Source organism: Epinephelus moara, chromosome 6 (genome assembly GCF_006386435.1).
Source record: "Epinephelus moara isolate mb chromosome 6, YSFRI_EMoa_1.0, whole genome shotgun sequence".
NCBI lineage: Eukaryota > Metazoa > Chordata > Actinopteri > Perciformes > Serranidae > Epinephelus > Epinephelus moara.
The window spans coordinates 21,793,393-21,820,402 of record NC_065511.1 but is presented as its reverse complement, the minus strand read 5'-3'; the positions used below and the strand labels follow the sequence as shown (position 1 = coordinate 21,820,402).

General features: G+C 42.4%; 1 protein-coding gene across 3 annotated transcripts in view; it reads left to right on the top strand.

Moving 5' to 3' along the window:
* The first annotated feature begins 256 nt into the window (after positions 1-256).
* aplp1 (amyloid beta (A4) precursor-like protein 1) overlaps positions 257-27,010 on the top strand; it is a 39,488-nt gene continuing 12,734 nt past the window's right edge. For all 3 annotated transcript variants that reach the window (XM_050046718.1, XM_050046717.1, XM_050046716.1), the window contains exon 1: positions 257-497. In XM_050046718.1, coding sequence (XP_049902675.1) covers positions 432-497 — 66 coding nt within the window. In that variant the 5' untranslated portion in view covers positions 257-431. The remainder of the gene's footprint in view (positions 498-27,010) is intronic.

Below are 27,010 nucleotides of genomic sequence, written 5' to 3'. Positions count from 1 at the left end.
AGTCTGTTAGGGGGAAACTCATTTAAACTCACAAATTAAAGCTGCTAAGTCTTGTTAATTGAATTTTCGGGTGGATTCTCCCTTTAAATTACCATCTACTGTAAAAACCAGCAGGCGCTCCCTGCCTTGCATTCTCCATCCATCCCCACCAGATGTCTCCCTTCACTAAGCCACGGCGAGGACTCCGTGAGTAAAGCCTGTGATAAATACCCGCAGAAACAGGGCTTGGTTCTGTCAGCCTTCATCCACATAAAATCCCAGGCTGCCATTGGAGAGCCCGTTGGCAAGAGCGAACAGGACGCAGACGCAGGAGATATCCCGACGAACGCAGTGTCCATCACTTCATCTGATGTAACCAGACAGCGCATGTTGGAGGCAGTCATCTAACAACAGCAACTTCGTTATAAAAAGAGACAAAAGAAGGCGAGAAAATGGGACATACCGCAATACCTATATTGATGGCTGTATTGTCCTGCTGCGTGTGGAAAAACGTCGAGGTAAGAGCCAGACAACCTGAAACCATCTGTGCCGATGGCGCATTGTAATTTCACTGTCTGTTTTTCAGCTGAATGTCGATGTGACTTTTGGACATAATGCCGTGTTATTATAGCTCATGTCGACATCATGCCACGCATACAGCTGCCTCTATCTCCATATTGCTGACACGCACCCTTATCTAGGGCAGGTTTAATTTGCAAATGCATCCTCGAGCCTCTGTCCTGTGTGTCAACAAGAGTAATGACACACAGCGTCCCGGGAAAACGCAGTGATGGTGAGGGGATTTTAAAATGCAAATGCTGCAATGGGATATGAATGGAGTCTGACATTCAGGGACGTAAATATAAGAGGCTTGGTGTACAGTGTATTCAGCTCGCTGCGTCAAGTCTGGGCCTGTATCGGACATGAAAAAATGTCACACAGGCCTTTTGCTCTGTGGAAGGATGGAGATCAAATCCCAGCTCATTGCGTCCCATCTGGCCCTGTCAGAGGCAGAAATCAGCCTGCGTCCGTCCTTTTTTTACAGGAGTGGTGCAGCTCTTGAGCAGGATGGAGTCATGCATATTCAATTGCTGTTGTGTGTTACATTTGGTCCTCATGACTGAATAGATTACACAAGTCCCAATTTGATTTTACATCTGATTTTCAGTAGATCATTTTACTTCTGTTACCAAATATGTTGCCTTAAAATGCCTGTGAATAACTGCTCATCTAACAAGGGGGTGACTTTGATATATCATTAGACACAGTGCAATTTACTAATGAGAGATATGGGGTCATCCTATTGGCATCTGTCTCCATCAATAGGTAGAGGAGAGAGTGAAAGTCTCCTGTAGGAAGCGACAGATCAATGGGCCGCCAGCTGCTCCCACCTCCCGCCTGTCTCATCACGACTTACAGCAGACACACAGCTTGATGGACTCTGCTTTTATTCCTCAATAACTCTTCAGTCGCCCATCATCTCCGTAATAGACCCGAGGCGTGCTTTCAGGTTGGAGCATTTGTGTGTAGGAGCAGGGTGGCGTTTGGAGGTGAGCGTGGAGGGGAGGAGGGAGGATGAGTCATGATGTCCCAGCTGGAGCTGTGGTTCAGGTCAAACGGACTTTTTCCACACGGAGGTGAGGAGCCAAAGACGCTGCGGTATCTGTGATGTAGAATATGGAGCACGGTCGCTTCAGAGTCTCCCCAAGTTCCCCTAAGAGGATTTGTGAGATGTTTATTTATTAGCCATCTTCCACTGTGAGTCTGTAACAGTCATAAAGCCTCTCCTTTCACTCTGAAATAATTTCACTTCTCTAAGAGCCTTAGCGGGATTACTGCTATGCTGAGGAACAGGCTTTAGCTTCATACAAGGAGACCTGCCCATGAAGGTTTACACTGAAGATTACGCTGCGAGAGGGTTGGCTGGCTGGATTACACTGTGGTATTAGTCCTAATAAAACTGTCAGCTTCCCTTAATTTACTCAACATTCATTCAGCGGAAATGTGGGAATTGGATAATTTTGTTTTGATCTCTCTTTTATAGTGTAACATTCAAATGTCTCAGTGCGCTGGGATAATCAGAATCTAATCAAATTACATTTCTAGATAGTGTTTTGGATGAGTAAAGCCATGATCATTCATCATCCTGTGCTCTGATTGGACGGACACATTGACGCCAGGTTGTCACATACATGTCAAGTCCAGTGATGGTTTCCCAGGTGTCTCAGCTGCTATAGCACTTATTGTACCTGTGACAGCACCCACAGCATTTAGCTAATTGAACACTTCTGATACAAAAGGTCATTCATGGAAAGATGACAGGGACAGCCACCTTTATGGACAGCCTGTGAACGTCTTTATCATGTAGTGTGACATTCAGGAGCAGAGGAAGTTTGGATTAGATTGAATGTGTTGGGATTGCGTGCTAGCAGCATTTATGTGGGTCACATGCTTTTTCATCTTCAAAAGGGGTGGGATAACGTATCAAATTATGATATATGGGTGGGCAATGTTAAAAGTATATACTGTGAGCTGATATGAATTTGTCAGACATTTTGTTACCATTTATCCCTTCAACATATAATTCACAAGTTTCTGTGTTTGTCCAAAAACAGACCTGCCTGGCTAGTTATTTTACGCATTAGCAATTCCTCAACTGTATGTACAGTAGACACAGCGATCGGTGATATCTGATGAATACTTTCTCAATTAATGAAAGAATACTTCAGATCGACTGTTTGTATATCAGTTACCTTGAATTCATGAGGAAACTTTTTTCTCACAGGCCTCCACGGAAGACAGCTAGCATATTGATACATTAATTGATTGGGGACCTCGTTTAACAGCAGCAAAACTACACCGAAACATCAGTTTATTTATTTTATCTTACTTTTATTGAACCCATATTTAACCAGGTAAGTCTCGTTGAGATTAACGATCTCCTTTACAAGGGAGACCTGGCCAAGACAGCAGCATACAAAAAAGTTACAACCAAACAACCACACAGTTAAGAGCATAAAAGATAAACAGTAACAGGTAGAAATATTGGAGCACCTGCACACAATGACAAGAACGAACTGATTCATTCAACCTTGTACTTATGAGAGCTTTAAAGTCAAATCATTTATAAACTCCCACACAACTCATGCAGTATAATCCAAGTATGCATTTTTGATAAAACCTTACTATTTAAAACTAAAAGTGAAACTTGACTACGCTCTCTTCAAAGTCAGACTCCAGTACTAAGGCTTTAGCGAAAATGCATGTGTTTGGGAAATACTGAGCATACGACTGGATAAATGGGACTTGGATTATACTGAACGAGTTGTGTGAGAGTTTGTGAGGGAATGTTTTGATACAGTTTTGCTGTTGTTTAATGTGGTCCACAATCAATCAATATATCTGCTGTTTTCCGTTGAGGCGTTAGAGACAAACAAAGTCGTGAAGTATTCCTTTAATTGATTTATCCTATTAAAATATCAAAAAATAGTGCAGAAAGGGGCCCATCACAGTTTCCTAAAGCTCAAGTTAACATATTGAGGCGTCTTGTTTTGTTCAACCAACACTCCAAACCTCCAAAGGTCTTCAGTTTACTGTCAGAAAGAAGCAAGAAAAGCAGCAAATGTTGGAGTTTTTGGTTAAAAAATGTTACTTAAAGGACTTTAAGATTATCTAATGGTAGCCGATTATTTCTCTTTAGATCTACTAACTGATTGATTAACTACTTGTTTCAGCCACTGTACAACTATCCCATTAAGTAGGGGTTTTATCCATATCCTGCAGCCTTATCATGACATAATACATTTCCTGGGAAATCAACAGAGGAACTGTTTATGGATAAAATTACCTGACAGCAATGTCTAGTGTTGGCTAATCCAGGATATTACATAATCTAACAAATCCAAGTCCTTCATTGCATTGATTCAAATTGATTTTTACAGATCTGATTTTGTCTTTTAGCAGTCCTGAACGCTGATTTGCATCATGGCAAGCGATACAAGAACTTTTAACTTCGGGACAAAACCTTGAAAAATATCAATTTTCAATACCTCAGGGAAAACTGGCATTAAGGGCATTCAACTCATTTGTTTTTTATTAAAATATAGAAAAAATGAATCGATACTGCAGAAAATGAGTATTGAAACATTGAATATTGAAATATTCAGTAATATGTAAAGATAAATCCATATTTTTGGCACCAGTAGCATGCAGTGATCTAATATAACTACAGAAACAACAACTACTGCAGAAATGAATCCCCTAACAGTTGACAAATTCATATCCTCCTGCGGCCTCGTACCACCCAGGCCTACTCTGTAAGATCACAAACATTAGGGAGTCATAATGGCATTATGAATACTCACTTATCAACAAAGCATAAAGCCACAATGCAGCCTGTGAGTTCAGTTTTTGCCCCAACAAAACCTCCACAAAGGAAAATCTGATTTATGACAGCAATCATACAAAGACTACGTTTATGTGTAGCCATATTGGATTAAAAAAAAGAAAAAGGGGTGGCAAGGGACTACAAGTATGCTCAGCTTTAGTCACCCAGCTCTGTATTTATCAAGATAAATGACTGCAGCAGTGTGAACCTGTGCCCGAGCCGGAGCACTCCAGTCCAGAGAGGCTGCAGAAGAAAAGTAGTAGCAGACGCAAAAAACAAACCCACCGTATCTGCAACAGGTTTCAGGAAGTACTCAATGTGTGGGAAAGCTTGCAGCATAAAGGGAGGAATGGGAGGCAGAGAAAATGGAAGGAAGGAAAGAGCAGAAGGGTAGGAAGCAGGTTTTAGTACGGCTAGAGATTAAAATAAAAATGGTGAGTCATAAAGTCGCTGTGTAACCCCCCCCCTTCAGCCCTCCTCTTCCACCACCACAGCCCCACCAACAGCGATTTCAGGCCCTGTGCTGGAATACAGCCATACAGATCCATGCACCTCCCACCCCCATCTGCCTCTCAATGCAGAAACACAAGAGGATTTGTTGGGGGGGACAAGGAAAAAAGATAAGGACAACCAGATACACACACACACACACACACACACACACACACACTGCCCTACACTCACTTAATTAATTTTAGAGCCAAGAGATAATCGGGTTCCACTAATGGATTCCCGTGCGCTTGCTATTCTCTACTATATCCGTGTGCCAGTGGGCATAAAACGTACCATTTAGTTGTATCGCATGTTTTTCCCCCTTGTTCTCCATATCTGACTTCCTTTCCAAGGTTTTTTGAAGTGCAGCACACTCACAGGACCTGGATTAAATCCTGCAGAGTCATTGTGAAATGAGAGCTACACTATACCCGAGGAAAGGAGCGCTGTAAAAGTGCTCGAACAGTTGAGCTGTTACTAGAGGTGCGAATAATATTAATGCGCCCCGTTGGCCATCTTGCAGTCAACAACATTGAAACAGTGCCTCGTGTTGTGTGGTTCAGAGTGTCACCGGGCTGGGGGGGATTCATTTCTATTATGGCTGCTGGTTGTTTAGAGTGTAAATGGAGAAAGTGTATGTTTGTGTTTATGTCTTGAGGCATGGAGTTCATCCAGCTTTTCTGCTGAAATGAAATTGACATTAATTGCACATTTGCACGGCATCCTCCTGATGGGTCCAGGGAAGCTCTGCCAAGTCCTGGTTTCGATGATTCAATCTTGTCTTCTGGCCTTTCTGAAATATTTCGAATTATGCGTCTCAGCTGGAAAGGGAGTAATTCCCAATTCAGCATTTAATAATGCTCGGTTGCAAGACTCATCACTTTGTGTCATCTCCACAGCCTGTCGTGCATAACCTGATGCACTGGATTTGATGAGTTAATTTCTTTGGCTTCCCAGACTGCGTGGATGTTTCTAGGTTGCACATAATCAAGAAGTTACTTTAACTTCCAGTTTCCCAAAGATTACTCTCCCTTTCATCATCTACTTACTGAATGTCATATATATATTGCTTAGATTGCTCGACTGTGTGTCTGTAAGAGCTGAAGCCCGGATGGGACTGGTGTGGTTTGGAAGTGTGCAGGTGTCTTCTGCGTGTGTGTGTGTTTGCACATGTCATGAGTTTGCTCAGTGTCACCTAGAGTGATTGAGATACTAGCATAGCCATCCTGATCACATCCAGCTGTGGCTCCTCTCCAGAGTCTTGCAGGGCAGAGATATCGCTGCAGCCCGAGGTCTTCACACCCCACATAACTGCCTCAGTAAGCCTAATGGCTTGGATTTCTGCGGAAAAGTTTAACGCCAGGGCAAAGCGAGATGTTTAGTCCTGCCGCAGCCAGTGGGAGGTTTCGGAGGAGCCCACCCCCCCCTCGAAAAAATCTGCAGTGTGGTGATAACACTTGTCCTCCATGTTCAGGAGGAGAAAAAAAGAGCGCAGTGAAACAGATTGAGGGCTGGTGGAGGAAGAGAGAGAGAGGGGGGATTGCCCTGGCACGGCAGATGATTTGAGAGACGGAGAGGGTGAGGGAGGATAGAGAGTGTAAGTGATGTAGCGCGTGTAGAATGTTATGTGGGTTGCAGGGTGAAGTGCATGCTAATGGAGGAACCCAGCCCTATTGCTGCTCAACCCCAAGCAGCTGGGAGAGCAGAGAGATCCATCTCTGTCATGTACATGTATTCACAGGTGGCCTTGAAATGAGACGAGGGGCGGGTGGTGGGGCAGAGGAATAGAAAACCCTGTGGCCAGAGTGGAGCACCGGGTTGTATGAAAGTGGGAGTGCAAAAAATCTAATTTCCTTAACGGCCATGGCTGCAGGGTTTGAGAGAGCGTGGGGTTGTTGGGTCCACTGAGACTGATCAGGCCAGTATTAACATTCTACAGGAGAACAGGAGCTGTTATGGAGGGAAATGGATGTACTTTTTGGCAGGTCATTTTCGCTCCTTCATCATTTGCACAGCCTTGGCTACGAAACACACACAGCTCTATCAGAAGCACTAAAAGCTCATTTCCAAGACATTAATCCAAATGTAACAAAGGTACAGTGGTATTGATGGTCAGAAACCGCACACATACACACAATTAGGTCACACGCTTACACAGATAGCTCAGAAATACACACACATTCACCACACACTTGCTGCTTTATAAAGATGGCACGCTGCAGAAGCTGCATCAATTATTGAAGGCCGTGGAAAGGTCTGGGCTCTCGCTTGTCGACGGGGCTTTGGCACTTGTCACGCACCCTTCTCAACGCTCCGATGCCAGTCCTCTCTCTTCATGCTACCTGGTTTTTTGTTACCCCTCCTTTCCCCGCCCTCCAGGTCCACTCCCCAGCCTCGCTCTACAGAGCACAAAAGAAAATCCCCACGCCTGTCTCCTCCTTGCCCCCACCCAACCCCACCCCCCTCCCCGCTTCCTCTTCCCCGTCTCTGCCCCAGCCTCTCCTGCCACATCCCAGAGGCACTCCTTACCCCTCCCATACCCTCTCTCCCAGACACCGCTCCTCCATCTGCCTCAGCAGCTTTCAGTGGCCAGTGACATCTTTTCTCTTTCCTTGTGTATACTTTGATTGTTCTTGAATAATTCATGCTGCAAACTCACCCTTCATTTGATTCCTTTTCTGCCCTTTGCTACTCTTGCATTTTTTTCTCCATTCTTGATATTTTCAGACATCTGACAATGCCTGTCTTTATTTGCACAAGCTGGTTCTCTACTGTCATTGCACCAGAGCTGGAACTAATGATCATTTCCACTGTCGATTAATCTGTCGATTATTTTCTGGATTAATCGATCAGTTGTTTGGTCTATAAAACGTCAGAAAATGGTGAAAAATGTAAGTCAGTGTTTCCCAAAGCCCAAGATGACGTTCTTGAATGTTGTTTTGTCCACAAATGACTTTTTTAGACTTAGACTTTATTGTCCCCTTGAGGAAATTCTTTTCCACAGCACCATCCATTCCCAGTGTCCACCACAGAACAGAACAAGACACACATTTGGAAACACACGGTAGAAAACAGACAAACAAAACAGTGTCAACACTTAACATAGTCCACACTCTGGCCTGTTCAGCGAGGCCTTTTGTTCAGGGCCGCTATGACAGCAGGGATCAGGCTTTTCCCAAGGCGAGCCCTTCTGCACCTCAGTGCTCTGTATCTGCGTCCTGAGGGTAGAGGGGTGAGATGGGTGTTTAGTGGATGTGTGATGTCCTGTTCTGTTGAGGTTGTGTTATGGCCCTGTTGTTTAAATCTGTTAGGTCTGCCACGTGCTGAATTTATGACATAATCTTTATACTTTATCATATACCAAATCAGTGGAATGCTGATTCACATCTGAGCATTGTCCAAGAGTGAAATTTTCTTTTCTTTAAGGTGTTTTCACCTTAAAATATAACTTAAACTGATTAATCGGTTATTAAGTTGACTAATTAGTGATGATTAATTCAGAAATAGTGTAATTATAGTTGACAACTTATCAGTTAATCAATCATTACAGCTCTACGCTCCACCTTACTAATGCAGTTAAAAAGTTTTGCCATCAGATATTCTGACAGCATGAACCAATTCATTACAATGTGAATTATGTCCAGCACAATTCAGCTCATATTTGAAGAAAAAGATATACTTTATTAATCACTGAGGAGAAATTCATTCACAATTTATTTTGGCCCGAAATACACACAGATGAACACACAGGATCTATATATGCATTAGATGGAGAGCGAGGGGGCTGCCCATGGACAGGCACCCCGAGCAGTTGGTGGTTCGGTGTCTTGCTCAGGGGTACCTCGACAGTGCCCAGGAGGTGAACTGGCACCTCTCCAGCTAGCAGTCCATACTCCAGATTTGGTCCAGATGGGAATTTGAACCGGCGACCCCTTGGTTCCCAACCCAAGTCACTATTGACAGAGCTACCTCCGCACTCAGCTGTTGGTTACACCCATTTTCCTTTAATACATACCATCAAATGAACCTTTAGTGATTTCCTACATTTCCCAGAATGCATTTTGATAATCCCCAGATAACAGCTAGTGTGAACTTGCTGCATCCAGCTGTGCAATGTATTTGTTAGCAGTTTAAGAAGCAGTGTAGGGAAATTTAGTGGCAAGTAGTGGCGAGAATCGCATATTGCAACCAGCTGAAACTTCTCCATGCATGTGCCAAGCGTGAACTCCAGGTTAGGATTCCTTCAGTGTTCATAGATCAGGAGGTTTTTAGCGGGAGCCAAATTATCTGCAGAGGTCTCCTGCTCTCCAAAACAAAAAGATTTGGTGATAAAAGCGGTAGAAACACTGAATAAACAATTTCACTTAAAAAAAAAAAAAAAGAAAGTTTTTTTGGTGATGCTCATTGCGGAGGGGGTTGCTCACTATGGTGGCTGGCGCGGAAATGCAGAATCATGAATGGCCTTATCTAGAGCCAGTGTTTGGTTTGTCTGTTCTGAGCTACTGTACAAACACAGTGGTGCAACATGGCAGACTCCATGAACAAGGACCTGCCTCTATGTAGATATAAACAGCTCATTCTAAGGTAGCGAAAACACAACAGTTCTTATTGTCAAGTGATTATTCACTAAAGAAAACATACTTAATCATATTCCATTCTGCCAGTATGTTGCCATAAATGTTACACACTGGAGCGTTAATATTGAATATTGGATATCAATGAGTATTTCATGTTGAAACTTTTTTTTATTTTTAAGTGAAATTTGATATTTTTCCAAATATGGCAACCAAAAGCATCACCAGCAGTTGTTTATTTACCAGTGTTGATGTGATTTAGATGGAATTTATTGTACAGGAGTGTGTACTTCCAGCAAAGGAGTCTCAAACATACCATCCCTTCCCCTGAGACAAAATGTTCCCACAGCATTTGACTCGATGCTCAGCATTCAACAACCCCAGCAAAGAATCTCCAAAGGCTTCCTGCAATTGACTCTTCCTCTGTTTTATCTGGTATATACACAGAGGGCTTTCCTACCATAAACAACCAGACCGCTGTTACAAACAGCTATAGATGATAGAGATACTCAGGTGCTGCCGTGGCTGCTATTAATCATCAACAGTAAGATTCAGCCAGTGATGGGGAGAGACAAATAGTATTCCATTCTTTTCTCAGCTCAGGGTCATTGTGCTCTCCAAGGCCAAGCTGTGCCAGTTAACAGCCAATACTCACCCAAGCTCGTCTGACAAATTGGATGCTTCGCATGAATCCAGCCGTGGTTTTGAAAAAAGAATGTAATAAAAGCACAAAGTACAAACGGAGGTTCCAGGCCCCGGTGAGGGGTCTTTTGTGCAGATTGTCTCAATGATTAAACCATTTTCCCTTCAGTTGGACACTCTGTGGAGACTTTATGGCCTGAGGAAATGAGATAACACTAATATTTAATCTACTGAGTGATTCTGCAGCACAGACTGGCAGACTGCACAGCCAGCACGCATTATCTCACCAGAGTAGCCCGGTCTATAATAACACTGAGAGGGCTAAAGCAAGACAGGACATGCCAGCCTGACATGATCTCAGTTATCGTTATTAGTTTTTGTGGATTTGTCAAGCTGTGCTTTCTAGAGCTACTCAAATGTAAGAGTGCTTGTTTTTAATGTGATACATTCAGATACTTGGTGATGTGATTTATCACGCACATCTTGATTGACTGACAATAATCAGATGATTCAAATTCATGCGTATCCTGTTTTTGTAGTAATGAGTATGAGCGGATTTAAAAGGCTTGCCCACCATAAAAGTCTAAAGTCTCTTAAAGTCTTGGGAGGACAGACAGTTGGCGAAGTTGATTAAAGCAAAATGGAAAGATAATCAGTTGTGTTGTAACATGCAGGCTGTGCGGCCCTGAAGCAGAGGAATCAGAGGAACATGTGACGAATCGTTAAGTCAGCTACTGAGTCACCGCACTGAGATTTCCCAAGAGTGGGATCATCGAAAACAATTCAATATATAATGCTGTCCCTGACAGTGTTGTAATAGTGTTATATTAAATCATATCATACTGTATTATTACATTGCTGTGACTAACAATCATTTTCTCTGGAATTTTTTTTTTTTTTTTTTTTTTTTTTTGCAATGACTTGAGTAACATAGTAATGAGTACTGCCATTTGTGTGATCATCAGTACAACCCAAAGATATCCAGTTTACAATGGAAACAGAAAAGTAGTGAACCTTCACATGTGAGAAGCTAAAACCAGATACAGTTCCTTTTTTGTCAGCATATTAACCATCGTATTCACATTTAATAGAATATAATAATGTTGATTTTATGACTGTCTGTGGAGTCATGTGTGTACTCCTGCTGTCTGAAGGCCAGATGCCACCAGGGCATTTACCACTGTTGTTTATATGCAGATGACATTATTATTAATTCAGTTAATTGTCATTTGAGCTGCTATACAATTAGACATTACGCCCTGAAACTATGGAACACACTACCTATAGATATCAGGGAAGCTAGCTCGCTAAAGAAAGCTAAAAATGTATCTGTTCACTTCAGCCTTTCACTAGCTCTGACTTCCTGATACGGGTCTGAAGCTCTTTCTTTCCATTTACGCTTCACACTGCTGCAGCTCCTTTAAAATCTTTTTAAACTGTTTTAAATGTCCTTTTATATTGAGTTGCCTTGTCTGTTTTATGTTCATTATGTCTAGTTTCATGTGAAATACTCTTATACTGCCCTTAAATAAACATTATTACATTATTATTAGCATTGTAGAAACATTTCTGGAACATTACAGGGGACACACTGATGTTTTTACTGGCTTTAAAGAGAGTCAGAAGCCCGACTTAGTAGGGCCCAGTATTGCGCAAGTAATTTAAGTGATGTGTAAACAACCAACAGACAGTGATAGGAAAGCTAACCGAGCATTAAGGCAGCGATCAGCGACCTGCCGAGGATAGAAAGTCGGAGCAAACATATGGGGACTCTTTCATGTGAGGAAGAAAGAGAGAGCGAGGCAGACTGATACCGAGCGGCAGGGAGAGAGAGAGGGAGGCTGAGTGACATGCTTGAAATTCTGTAGGGAACCAGTTGCTACGGTAACAGGGAAGGTAGCCGGCTCCTGTGGGTGGTGTTACCATGGCAACCACCCTCAGTGGCCAAGTGATGCTGAGAGGGAGAACGTAGAGGAGAGGGCTTAAAAAAAAAAAAAAAAAAAAAAAAGTCTGTTTACGGGTTCGATGGGAACAAGCTAGACAGACAAAGAGGACGGCGAGCGAGCGGAAGCTGATGTTAAATGTGGGAGAGCGACGCCAGCCACGCCGTGCACTCTTTCATCAAGTTCATCTGTGGCAGAAACTTGATTCTTTCTTTTGCTTTGTGTAAGACGGAAGCTGGTCCCTGCGGGCCCGGCATTAGCTGTTCATCCTGCTGTTCAATAACAGAGCGCCTCATTAACATGAACAGTGGGCCAAAGATGCTTTGCAGGGCAACACACTGTCTGAGAGACCTGGGAAGAGGTTATCCCCTCAATATGTCTTTGCTGTTTATTGGGCTGGCCATGCTGCGCTCTGTTATCAGTGATGCTGTACGTTCTGACCTCTCACTGGGAATTAAAGACCACTTTGTTCCCGCTGTGGCGACACCACACGCCTTTGAATTAAAGCCATGAACCAACATGTTGTGAAAATAGTTACATATTACATACAGACCATTATATGTAACAGGGTGTATAATGTACTCTGTGTGGTACAGATCTGGGGTCTGCACCACGACTAAAGGGATCAACTATTGCTTTTAGCTCTCTGGTCACACCCCCACCTCAACAAATAATAATGATGTTAATAGATACACAACCACACACCACTCTGCCTCTACCTCACGTTCTCTTCGCCAGGCTCACACAACATATAGTATATATATAACCTCCCATCCTCATTTCCATAAGATGCATCTGCTAGACAGGCTCCCAGGGGAGTTGGCACGATGTGATCAGAATTGTGTATGTGCATAAATCAGAGACAGAAAGAAAGAGATATATGAATGTTTTCACTCCCTCTGCATTCTCCCCCTCCTCTGCATGTTACTCTATCTTCTACTGAAAGTCTGTTTGTTTTTATTTACAGTTCGGCATAGTTTTATTTATTTAATTTCAATATAAAAGTATCATGCTTAAAAAACAAGATGCAGAATACAGTGATATCAGAAACAACAGGTTCATGCCTAATTCTAGGGCAGTACCTGACTCAAAATTCATTCATTCATTTATTTTCCATAACCACTTATCCTGTTGGGGGTCACAGGTGGGCTGGAGCCTATCCCAGCTGATATTAGGCAAGAGGTGGGATACACCCTGGACAGGTCGCCAGACTATCACAGGGCTGACACATAGAGACAGGCAATCATTTCACACTGACATTCACACATACGGCTAGAGTTGGGATTGGTGGGTCGTTAGGGGGGCAGTAACATTCACGTAATATAGTAAACAAGCCAGGTTAGCCCCCTGAGCTAATGCATGCTAACTTGCTAACAACAGATCAGAAATGTGCAACAGCCTTCTTTGCCGACACTCAAGTACAAGCCGAGACTGTATCGTATTAAGTTGCTGGGAGCTGTTAATTTACCACTTCTAAGCAGAGGGCAGAAGATAATGTTATCTCGGAGCCTGACCGGACACAGCCTCTCTTCCTCTGGGCAACTGCCTCCATCTGTATCAGACTCACCCTGGGTCTGTAATCAAGAAAGTGAGGAGTGCTCACTCTGCACCTAGATCTGGGGACTGAAACAATCCCATCAGAACACCACACTCACTGACAAAAAAAGACTGCTTGACTGTAAGAATTTCAGTCAGAGGGGTCTCTGAAATATACTTCAAATCTTTGACTTTCAGGGGGCAGCCCTATCTAAATCATACTTCTGCAACTATTCACTATGCACTTTGTGTGGGCTAGTGCAGGCACCTCTCACACACCAGGCATATATAGCAATGTGACGGATTGCGTGTAGCATGTCATTTTCATGTTGGAACCAGAACTGTTTCTACCTGTTCCACCTCCCGGCTGTAATGTCCAATCATTCCTGCAGCATCTGCAGCACGAAGATGTCTCTCTGCAGCTCTGTGCAAACTCGTTTTCCCGCAAAACTGAAATGTATTTTAAAAAGACACAATGCATGTAAAGAGCTTAAATTGACCTGCTATCTCTGTGCATCCAAAAGTTCCTGCCATATTGGTATTTGATAAGTTAGATTTGAGAATGTGTTGCCATGTCCCCAAGGACTTATAATTTCCTGAAAGTTTCATTCAAGTCGACCACTAGGAGGTGCCAAACGTGCAAATGCAATGAACGTGGCACAACACAGATTAGACTATAAATGAAAAATGTGTTTGTCCAACCATTACACAACTTTCAGGATATGTTAAATAGTAATGTTGAATCACATGTGCAAAATAATTTTGAAATCGGTCTGCAGGGGGCAGCTCAACGCATTTTGATTTTTATGAAAAACACATTTTTGACATCCTCTCCTTAACCATACGTCCGATTTATACCACATTTTCTGTGGCTCATCACTGGACCAAACTTATCAAAAGTTATGAAAAGCTTGCTGATATCTCATTTGGTTTTGAGGATATTAATGAATGAACTTTAAAACGGGCCTGGCACAGCACATAAATAAAGCTAACTCCATAACCTGTTGGCCATCATCACGAAACTTGTAGGTCATGTCCACATCAGTACTTCAAACATACCGTGAAAGTCTTATTCAGATTGACGATATGTTAAATTCTTTTTGGCAAATTGCTCAATAGGGGGGGCCACCACTTCCGTACAGTTGCATTGGCCTTTCACAAAATCTGGCCATAAATAAATGGCGTTCAAACATCTCCAAACTTAATGGATATTTTAAACTCAGACATTGAAGCATATCCCCAAATGTGTCTGCAATTGACTAACAGGAAGCGACAATGTTTCCCAATAAGAGCATGGCCGAACACAGATTTAGACATAAATGATTGAGCATTTGTTTGAATATCATAAAACCTATAATTTGTAATGCAGGTGTCATAAACTGTCAAAGGTCTTGATCCTAGCCAGCTTTCAAGGTTTAAAGGTCCATGCTGGCTTGAACCCCAGAATCGTGCTTGCGGCTATATTTTAGGATTATACTTAAGAGATTTAAGTCCCAAAGCAATTCATTGTGTTCAGAACAGTTTGCTGTACTGCAAGTTGCACTCCAAGCCATTATAACTGATCATTAAACTTTTCACTCTATTTGAAGGAATTCTTTTCTTGTTTTAACAAGTACAAGATGCAGTGTTGATAGATCTGTAGAGAGTTCACTTACGCAGTATGCGCAAAACTCAAAAAGTGCATGAAGTGACAGCAAAGTCAAAGTAGAACTAGGGCTGAGATGACATGTGGATCCAAAGGAGAATACCCAGGAAGAAAGACTTCAGTACAGAAGGGTTACAAAGACAACAGAGTCAAAGGCAGAGTGAGGGTCTTGAGAGGCAGCAAAGGCCCAGAGTGTGAGATAAGAAGGAAGCAAGAAGAAGTATCACATCTTATTGATGCTGGCCGCCTGCTGTTTGTCAGAGAGACCGTAGAAAGACAGTCTGTCTTTAAGTGGATCAATTATTTCAGTCTTTTAACCTAAACATGCCCTCATCTAGGCCTTGAGATTCCCTTAATCTACTTAAAACATGCTCAAGGGCATTATGTTATTGCTCTAAGACCTCCGCTCTTGTCTCCCCCCTTCACAAAATGCACACTTGTCCCACACTCTATCATGAATAAAGTTATCATCTGTATATGTGTCTTTGGTCTGAAATTGAAAATCATGTTACTTCCTAATCTCCATTAACCTGCTAAACTCAGGATTTGGTTCCAGAGTGGATTACCAATTCCAGAGCTCCAGCTCAAAGCCAGTCTGTCATCCATTTAAATGGTTGATGCGTTTTCATAACATTTAAAGCGAACAAGGAAAAAAAAATAATGCTGCTCTTGTCCTGTTGTGTTCTCAGGATTATGATGATTTGATATATTTATGCTTTTTTATTTTCAGAAAGAGGTTTTAAATATATGTGGGAGGAAAGGCCACAATAGTTAGTAGAAAATAATTAGTGTTTAATATGACATGGACTTGCTAACAGAAATTTGAAGCTTTGAGTCCCCGATATGACTCAAGCCTTTTGAATGTATTTACCACATAAAAACAGATTTGGAGAGCTTGTTTGCATTGTGTCAATCTCAAATCTGCCTTGCAGAAAATCCCTGATTCAGTGGCAATTGTGTTGACATTGGGATGTTTCAGACGGACCTGCAGCGCTCAAATCTCCGCTAAGCCTTTGATTCCTTCAATCCCCCCGAGGTAGCTCTTCAGCTTGAAATCATATCTGCAGGCTCACAGTGTTTGGCATTAACATGTTGGCATCCCCATGTTGTGTTGCTTAACTGTGAAGGAGGTTCAGCAGTGTTATGTAACAGCAGAAATTCATCAACAATACTACTAGAAGACGAAATCCTTTCAGTTTGGCTGTGCGGAAGAAGCACTCTGGACTCTGTTTCTGGCAGTTCTATTTATCAAACGATATTGTTATGAAGTTGTTTGTCTCCTACGTCTCTGCAGAACTCGATGGCATAGACAGGATTGGGAAAAAGACAAACTACGCTTTGTGTTTTTGTCCTTTCTGGAGAGAAAACAAGCACAGTTTGGCGTCATTATGCTGCGTGAGTCAGAAGAAGCATTTGTTGAACTGTGGGTGGAACAGAGAGGAAGACACTACGTATAAGTTCAGCCTACTCGCTGCAAGACAAGTATCACAATCACTTGTTTCATTCGTAATATTGCTTAATACAGCCTTTCCACAGAGCTGGGAACTTTCTGGGAAATGAACTTTCTATCTGTGGGAGTTTCCTGTTTTGTTCTTCTAATTGCATTTGACATTGCTGACAAGATTTACCACAGATGCTACTGAAAGGCAGGATGTTAAAAAAAAGCTCACAGGAAACATATCTGTAACAATACTGCCTGCACAATGGGAGTAAAATACAGGTGTGTGTATTATGGAGTGTATTATAAAGAGAAAAGGGGAAGAGTGAAACAGGATGCATATTGTACAGTATCTGTTTTTTCATACCTTCTGGTATACAGTATATGACGGTATTTCTGTGCGGCGCTACCCACATATCAGTCAAAAAGCCGCATATATGAGAGTATACCCACATATACCTAGTAATACACCCACCTTATCAACTTCCACTACACCGCTGGCTTAAAAAGAGGAATGTCTGTATTTTTGACAGTATTGAAAATCATACAGTCTGGATTTTTGAATTATCTTTTTTACTGAGATATTGCCCAAGGCTAGTGTGAACATGATATTTATCATGAGTCATGTGAGTCCCAGCTGGGAAAGGTGAAGTCTCTGTTCTTGTTGGTATGAGGCTTCAGCTGAGTCCCATGGTGCGATGGAACATCAGGGAAATCTGTATCCAACTAAGGTCATGTGATTCCAGGAGGAGTTAGCAACCTTTACAGGGGAGAGAAATCAGTCTCTTTCCTCTGCCTCAGATGCAGCAGCCTGTAGAGTGCTAGCTGAAAAGACATAGGCCAAAACCAGAGACAGAATATATATACAGACCCCAGTGGGCACAGCTCTGAGTAAACTTAGTCCTAAATAAGCGTTATCATGAAACGGTTGGCGCTGCCACCCTCCAAATCTATGGAGTCTCATGCAGTGATGCCATCTGACATGCCCTGTATTTTAAGCTATACTTGAAATTAAATCAAATATTGGGAGCTGGTTTTGGCTGCTGTTTGAGACCTAGATGAACCCTGGTGATTATGGGGCCATCTGCTCCCAGTGTGCCCAGCTGGAGGCTGGACCGCAGTAATCTGGACTGATGAAGCCTGACTTAGAGAACGTCGTGATGTTTGCACATCTTTGCAGCCGAAAAAGCCTCTGTCGTCACCGTTGGCGACCAAGTATTGAAATGAGGCATTCAGTTTAGTATTCAATATGTAACTTTACAGCCGTATGTGGTTTACAGTAGGAAGCTATAGAACAATACATAAAACACAATGTAGTATTTTCCACTCTGCCCATCAGTCTCTTCTGAATAGAAAATTAATGGCTTCAATTAGCCATTAGTCAGAGATGAATAATAATGAGTGTCAATGTGCTGAGCTAACCTGCTCTATCCTCCTTTGTCCCCTCTGCACCATGAGAGCCTGGCAGACTAATGTTGCTACTCCCTAATAACTACATGCCACACCAGGAAGAGGCCTGATGGAGCCTATGAATAATTAACCAACATGATTACAATGATGAATGCTCCCAAATCTCTCTGGCCATTTAGCACTGGCCTAGGGAGGGAGGCCAAACAGCAGAGTGTCAGGCATTGTGTGAAAGCTGTTAGGGAAGGAGGGGGGAGACGAGAGAGATATCAAGGATAGGGCGGCCGGGGTGGATCGAGCTCAGCCTTGAGAGGAGGAGAATATAGAGAAAGAGTGAAGGAGGGGCCCGGAGAACAGGAAGACACCCACTATTCAGCCATCTGTGCTGCAGAGAAGCACAAAGACGTGCTCAGGAAGGCCTGTTTGTGTGTGTGTGTGTGTGTGTGTGTGTGTGTGTGTGTTTGTTTCATACATGCATGGGTTATGCATCGGTGAGGCCTATTTGTACGTGGGTGTGTTCTCTACACGAGCCATGGAAAGCGGCCAGTGCACAATGTTATACTAATCAGGAGCAGTCCAGGCTTTTCTCACCACGAATGACAAAGCTCATAGTTTGCACCGTAGATAGATTTAATAGTGACTCATTTGTTTTTTAACTGCACGCATTACCAGCAGAACATAATGGTATGACTTTAGAATGACTTTAAAGTTGTAAACTCCAGAGACACTTGTAGTATTAGAAACACTTGTAGTGTGAAGACCAAATGTGTTACTGTATGTACAAGGAGCGCAAAATATATTATTTTTATATCGTCATGGCATTGTCAACGGATGTGATAAATGCATAGTGAAAGACTGCAATATTGTACTCAGGGATATTTTTAGTTTGTTGAAAAAATATCTAGAAAACCGCACTTTAAAATGTAACTTAACCTTTTTTTTTATTGTTGCCTTTTGTGCAGGTAATATGTTCAATAAAAGACCCGAGTACACTAAGCTTGGGCGGTTTCTAAATACCATCAAAAATACAGACATCTCAGTTCAGTGACAGACATGCTACGGCTATCTGGGGACCAAGTGGGTATGGGCCTAAAATGGGCATCTTATCTTGGGCTCCTTGGGTAAAACCACCCATGTGGGCAACTGGCATCCATTATAGAACCTTTGGACAATCCCATATAGGGCCCATTTTTCAGCTGATTTACTAAACACATGGCCCCCACGTACAAGTGTTGGCTGGTTAGAGTAAACTTTATCTGTTTGTTTATCACATGTAATATTGTTATTGCAATATTCAACAACTTTACAGCATATTGCACATTTTCCTCGTATCTTTTAGCCTTATGTACAAGTGTTGTTGTCTGGAGCCCTAAGACCACTTCCCGTCTCCATACACCTTGCAAGTAGATCAACATGTGCCAGAAGCCCTGCTGTAATTTCATAACCCTCCAGTTGATGCCTGGTAGCTAAGTTGTGTTCGATGTTTAAGCCACAGTTAGATTAGCTAAACAAACAGATCCTGGAGTTTTACAAGTTGTTTTATCTTTGTGATGTATGACTGTTTGATTACATTGTCACTACATGGCGTATTTTGGCGAGATGGGATATCCCAGATCCCTGTTGCTAAGTAGGGATTAGCTCCTCAGGGGTCTGATGTTTCTAGTTAATTATCAGGTGTCAGGCAAGCTCCCTTGAATGTATCTCTGACCAGAGAGTCTGTATTTATGCTGTAGCTGGTGTATTTTCAAGTTTAAGGACAAAGTGTTTGACACAGATACACACGTAGCTTGTATTAACAGAAATACACACACACAGGAAATGTACGTCAGAGAATTTACAACGTGTAAGATAACAAAGGAAGTACAGAACAAATTAATTATAGATAAATTAAACTCAGAGAAACTTGAGGGGAAACAGTAGTGTGCAACAGAGTAAAATCCCTGAAGTGATATCAGAGGCCCCCATGTGACGGTGGTTCTGCTGCTCAGTGCTCCAAGCACTAAACGACTCTGCATCTACTTGAAGCCTTTGATGCATTTATGGCATGGTTCTCCAATGTACAGTCTGGCAGCACCTTGTAAAAGGTGACAAATGATGGGTGGGCTCCTCCCCTCCTCCTCTACTGCTCTGGCTTGCCTGCCAGGGCCGGGAGATTGCATCATTACAGAGGATGAAGTCATCCTGCAACATAAGGGTGGAACAGGTGCTGAAAATTTAATTAGAACAGGGTGGTAGATGCTGGAGGAACATGTAAATGTTCTGCCCTGGCTCAAACCCAGCCCTGACTGACAGAAGTATTTATGTTGGGAGATCAAATCTGTTGTAGGCACTTATTTTTTGGGTGCTCCATGCAGCATCATTACTAGAGGGATGTCTGTGAAAATATAATTAACCATTATTATATCTGCACTAGCTTTTCCACAACTTCTGGCACAGCGTGCCCTTGTCTCTGTGGGATCACTTAGTTTCCTGTGCTTTTTGCAATTGCAGAGGTACACATGTGATTACTAAGTGAAGCAGCACAGTCAGTATGCAGCAAATATGGAGAAGCAGATCAGAGAAAAACAGAATTTCAAGGGAGCTAACGGAAGCAAAGAACCTGGTGGAAAGGCGGAAAGCCAATCGATTCTTTATATCACCAGGTCGTTATTAATGATGCAGCATTCTCTGCAGTGGGGAGCTGTCAGGCTTCTGGGCTGTCTGCCTGTTCAGCCTCATCAGCACTAGGATGTGATATGTGGGACTCAGGATGGTTGAACAGTGCTGCCTCACCAACCTCTGAACCCACCTCCCGCCTCCTCCATACTAGTAGACTGTGCTGCAAGGAGATGCTTCAGTACACTACAGTATTTTCTCACTGAGACATGGAGAACGGCTCCGCAGCCTCTCCTTAACTGGAGAAGAAGCATAATTGTTGACAGATTGTGAAGCGTTATTGTGAAGCCAACTGGATCAGTGTGCCTCAGCTCCTGATGGAGCCTGGGAATGTTCAGGGAGACTTTCACTGCCGTGCTCACACCACGGCAGTCTTAACACTCTAAAGTTAAGTTGGCATCGAAATGGAAATCGTGTACCACCAAGACATTGAAAATCTTTGTCTGCTTGTTTGTCAGTCCAAAGGGAATTACAGCTGCAACATGGAAGAAACAGCCAAATCACGATACGAGAATGTGTTTCATTCACTGTACCAAAAGCTATTTTTAACTGTGAATGAAAGCCCTAATCCATCACCACAGAGGACCACTGTGTCTGTTTAATCTGTATCTGGCGAATACCGCAATGTGTCTGCTAAAGACCTCAAAGCATTTTACTCTTTGAATTTTTGCAAACCATACCTCTTTAATTTGATTATATTAAGGACTTATACTGAATACATGTTTTGAAGAATACACTGAAAGATGCTAGTGGCTCTTTGAGGCTGTACTTAGGAACAGTGGTACTTTGAGCTATATCCTAATGTTGAAATGACAACATGCTCACAATGACAGCGGCATGCTGATGTTTAAGAGGTATAATGTTTACCATGTCCACCATTTTAGTTTCGCAAGTTAGCATGCTAACATTTACTAATTTGCACTAAACACAAAGTGCAACTCAGGCTAATGAAAACGTCTTTAATTTTCTAGATATCACCATCAGCCAAAGTATCAGACAAATAAGTATTTTGACCTGATAAAGCTGCTAAGAGAGGAAGTCATGGGATTAATAAAGTCATTACAATAGGTCGTCTGGGACCCATGACCCATGTCTGTACCAAATTGTATGGAAATTATTGCAATAATTGTTGAAACAATTCACTAAAAGCCAAGAATTTCAACTTCATGGTGGCGTTAGAAGAAACATCAGGGGATAACAAGGTCGGCAGGCTTCATCCTCTGAGGATCATGAATGTCTGTACATTTCATGGTGCTCCATTCAGTAGTTGCTGAGATATTAAACTAAAAGCCCAAAATGTCAACCTAATTGTGGCATAAGATGAATCAACAGGGGATAACAAAGTCAGCAGGTTTCATCCTCTGGGGATCATGAATGTCTGTACAACATTTCATGGCTATCTATACAGTAGTTGCTGAGATATTTAACTAAAAGCCCAAAATGTCAACCTCATGGTGGCATAAGAAGAATCATCAGGGGATTACAAAGGAAGTAAGCGTCATCCTCTGGTGATCACGAATGTCTATTCAGTATTTCATGGCAATCCATTCAATAGTTGCTGAGACATTTAACTAAAAGCCAAACATGTCAACCTCATGGTGGCGTAAGATGAATCGTCAGGGGATTACAAAGGAAGTAGGCTTCATCCTCTGGGGATCATGAATGTCTGTACAACATTTCATGGCAATCCATTCAATAGTTGCTGAGTTATTTAACCAGAAGCCCAAAATGTCAACCTCATGGTGTCATAAGAAGAATCATAAGGGGAATTACAAAGGAAGTAAGTGTCATCCTCTGGTGATCACGAATGTCTATTCAGTATTTCATGGCAATCCATTCAATAGTTGCTGAGATATTTAACTAAAAGCCAAACATGTCAACCTCATGGTGGCATAAGATGAATCGTCAGGGGATTACAAAGGAAGTAGGCTTCATCCTCTGGGGATCATGACTGTCTATACTATATTTCATGGCAATGCATCCAGTAGTTGTCAATATATTTCAGGCTGGACAGAAGTGGTGGGCAAACCAATTGATAAGTTATATAGGAGGCAATTTGTTTGGTTTGTATGTCCCATAGTTTAGGAAATAAAGACGGTGTACTCAACATAAATAAGTGTGCAGACATTCTGATTTCCTGTTCTTGTAAACAACACCATGCTCAGCTACACATTCACTTCCCCGCCCTCCTCTCTCCTCCTCAACCTCTGTGGACCATCTTCTCTAATTGACTGTTGTTATCAGTTAGACTCTGCTTTTGGTCGACTGACCAATTTGCGATTTAAACAAGATTAGCAACTTGGCAGATCCTCTCCACTGTCCTGTTGCACAGACAAAAGCACTCTGGTGCATAAACGTTCGTGCAGGTCTGTCCACTGGTCGGGTATTGGACTCGATTTTACAGAAACACCAATGATATGTGGTGCACTGGTTCAAAGCCTTGGGGTCCTGACCCCCACTATGGGGGGCAGCTTTACGTGGGTCAGAGGCCTTCTTGATTTAAGGTGTAAGAAAACTGTTTTGTAAAATATACAGTAGACCTATGGCTCAACATTTTTATCCACTGGTGTGAAGACAACTAAATGAAATTGTTATTTTCAAAGTTTAGATTATTATTTAAGATATATCTCACAGGATAAGGGCACGGTGAAAATGTGAACACATGCTATATTCACAGAGTCTTCACTATCTGTTAAACAGCCTCATCCTGCATTAGCCAAACAGCCAAAGAGTAATAGAACAATGGCAAAGTGTCAGGGACAAGAAAACTGTGACTTTGTCCAAAAGAAGAAGCCTATTGAGACATAATGCAACTCAATGAACTGGAAGTTGAACTGAAGCCATATAGTTGAGTGTAATACAGTAATTAAGGTTCCATGTCACTAAATATGATCAGATAAAAAACCTAATCAAAACATTATGTTCTTTAAACAAGTACAGTCAACAGCATGCACTGGAATGAAATCAGGCTTCTATCATCATCCCTGGGTTCAAGCATAGTCTTGCCAGATGTTTCCCAGACTCCTTAGTAATGCATTAACTCATTTCCCAAATCGGTGTTTATATTTCTGAAGAAGTTTCACAATCTGACCAATCTTTGTTAAAGCACTACAGATGTGAAATATTGCAAAATACATTTCTATCCAGCAACTGAGGCTTCCTTTAAAGTATTCTCACTATTTTGGGGTAAGAAGAAAAAGGACTGACGCATGCTGGTGACAGCTTCTGTCACTGCTGTGTGAGAGCACAATAAAACACCTACATACTGTAGGCTGTGTGGCATTCACGCAGCAGAGCGGAGTGGGTCTATGTGACGTTGGCCCCTCAGTGATGCTTATGCGATGCTGTGTGCAGCGGCAAACAACGTGTGGAGATCATAGAAGGCTACATCTTAAAACGGTTTTTCTTATTAGGGGTTATCACAAGAGGGAGATCTAATCTAGTCCCAGATCAGGCTGGAGGCTGGGTGTGCGGCCTTGCCGTGCTGGAGGTCAGGGCCTTGGGCTCCTGATGGACTGTTATTGATTGGGGGGAACGTGGCGATACAGTTGCAGTCGCTCAGCATTGATTTTCTGCAAGTGCAGTAGTGGAGAGCAGGCAGAATGAGAGAGCTGGACCAGGGGGAGCTGCCAGGTTATCTTCTCAAATATCCGGAAGTTTTTTTTTTTTCTTTGTGGCACTGACCTTCCCTGAGTCAAAGAGATATATCTATTTAGACATTAGCTCAGCAGCTACACCAGAAAGACTGTTTCAGCAGCTTCAGCAGTGGGTTCTTGTGCTCATCCAACAATACACTTAACCGATAAGAAGATCCAATTCAGCACAATCAATAACTAACACTGTCATTCAGTTTTATAGGATATAACATTTCACACTGTGAAACTAAACATTAATCATGTGTGAACTTGCTGCAAATCCTAAATTAAGGATATATTATGCAGGATTTCCCTAAAATGTATATATATAAATGTATAGATTCATACAGAATTAATCCGCCTCAATCATTACTTATGACCCACTACAAGTGTGTGGCGGTGGATTCATCTGCACAGACTCCGCCCTCTGCCTGTATTTTCTTATTCTCTTCTTACTTTCTGTGCTCGAGACATTGATGGGTGTGTACTCCATAAACCTAAAAAGGTAGCAACCACATGCCAGACTACAAACAGCAGACAACCAAGAGACACTGTACCGCCAAAAATGCAAATACAGCGAGGCGACACACCAGACGAGAGTGAATCTGGAGCTGGCTTTTACTTTCACTTTCACTGGCGAGCAAGTTTAAAAACAGTAACCCACAATCCTGCATAGTATATCTTTAACAACTTCCCAGAGCACAGTATGGTTATTTTAGATTTTTAAATATATTTTCCATACCTTCTAAGCAGCCATTATTTCCAATCATTTAACTGTGAGGCAATCATTTACTTGCAGGGACTTGAAACTTGCTTGCGACGGGTAATCCATCACACTGAAGTTGTCAGTAAGTGCTGACAGCCAGAGCTTTAAAATTGGCTGCAAAACAGCATTGTTTTTGGAGAGCAATATTGTCGAGAAAACCCAGAAGACAAACAATGGGAAAATGTGCACGGCGAGAAAAAGAAAAAGTCAATTTTGTAGCATTTGAGGAAAAATTCTGGGCACAGGAGGCATCCTGTGTACAATGGCAATGTCCTTGCTGCAGCAGCAGTGGGTTCAATTCTAGCCTGCAGCACTTTGCTGAGTGTTTCTCTCCTCCTTTCACACTTAATACTGTCCTGTCAATGAAAGGCAAAAAGCCCAAAAAGTTATCCCCCAAAAAATCTGTTAAAGGCACAGAAAGATTTTTTTAAAAATCTGTAGCACATTGACTACGATAGGGTTAATTGTCTTAAAGTAACTTTGTAATCCTGTGGTAATTTATATTCAACTAATATTGAAATGAAATGAAAAACTCTGGCCTATAAGGTCGGAAATGCATTCATAAATCTAAAACAACTCTGCCGTGCTTGGGGAAATGGTCAGCAGTAATGAAAAGTAGATCCGTAATTTGTAAGAAATCTGCTAGGACATGCAGAAACACAAACTCCTCTTAGCGTAATTATAATGCATAGGCTGCTCTGGGCCTTTTATATTTATTGTACATTTACTCAAAGGGTTTTATATATTTATTTTATTCTGTATGAATTTTAATTAGGACTTCAAACAGTTGAGCTCCGGTCGGCCAAAGCGGGGCTTCCCTTTGATCAGGCGTCACTCTCCCATATTTTATCTCCTCAGTTTCTTCCCTTTGGGCAACTTTCTTCTAATTGGCTCAGCGTCGCTCGTCTTGTCTGTCGTCAGTAGGTCTATCTCTCTGTCTGTCAGCGCAGATGAAAGGATATGAGCTATACATAGGCTCCAGGGCGCGGGATGCCTTGTTGAAGAGTTTCAGGGTTGGACAGTAAACATTATTACATGTCCTCCACCGTGAATGTTACTGTCAAATGATGCGCTGAGAAACCCACAGTTTTTACTTGAGCTAAGTGACCTGCAGGAGACTGTGTGCATGTGTTTGGTAAACAAGTCATTTTTGCACCAGAGATGACTCAGTCGTTCAGTGGAACATGATATGCTTTTGCAGTTTCTCGTGATTCTTGAGGGCTTGCTGCCGTCACGTTTTCTGAAAATTCTGTTTTGTCTCTTCAGGCAGATGAGGTCCATGTTTGTGCTGTTTAAAGAGCTTCTTCCTCCCCTACCCAACCCCCTCCCCTCTTTTATTCCTCTCTGGGCTCTGTCTCTGTGTGTTAATGTAGTGAAGTGGCCCATCAGTCAATGAGCTTGTATTAACACCTGACTCCAAGCCCTAGCTGCTGTTTCTTCCTCTACGTAGGCTCCCCTGGGCCCTCCCCCAGGCAGAGGCAACATATCCTACGATCAATAACAACATCCTAGAAGGCCGCTGGAAGAGGGGAAGGAGAGACGGGGGGTGGGGTGGTGGGCAATCTTTTACATACTCTTGTATATTTTTCTCAACACCTTCCTTTTCATCCACCATCCATTCCTTCTTTTCTCAGCTGTCAACTGCTGTCAGCAAACATGGAGCGGAGGCCACCAGTCGATAACTCCAGCTCTTCTTGTCAGTCACTTCACGGTTATTTCAACAGGGAGTCTTCTATGGATCTTCCCTCAGTTTTTTAGGTTTTCCGATATTCTCTTAAAGCTTGCGCTCAATTCTCCTGTGCATTAGCTTCTCCTTCCTTCCTCTTACATTCTCGCCTCTCTGCTTCGATCTTTCACTCACTCAGTCTCACACCCTGGCTTACACTCTCAGGTCTAATGTTGGCTAGTGCT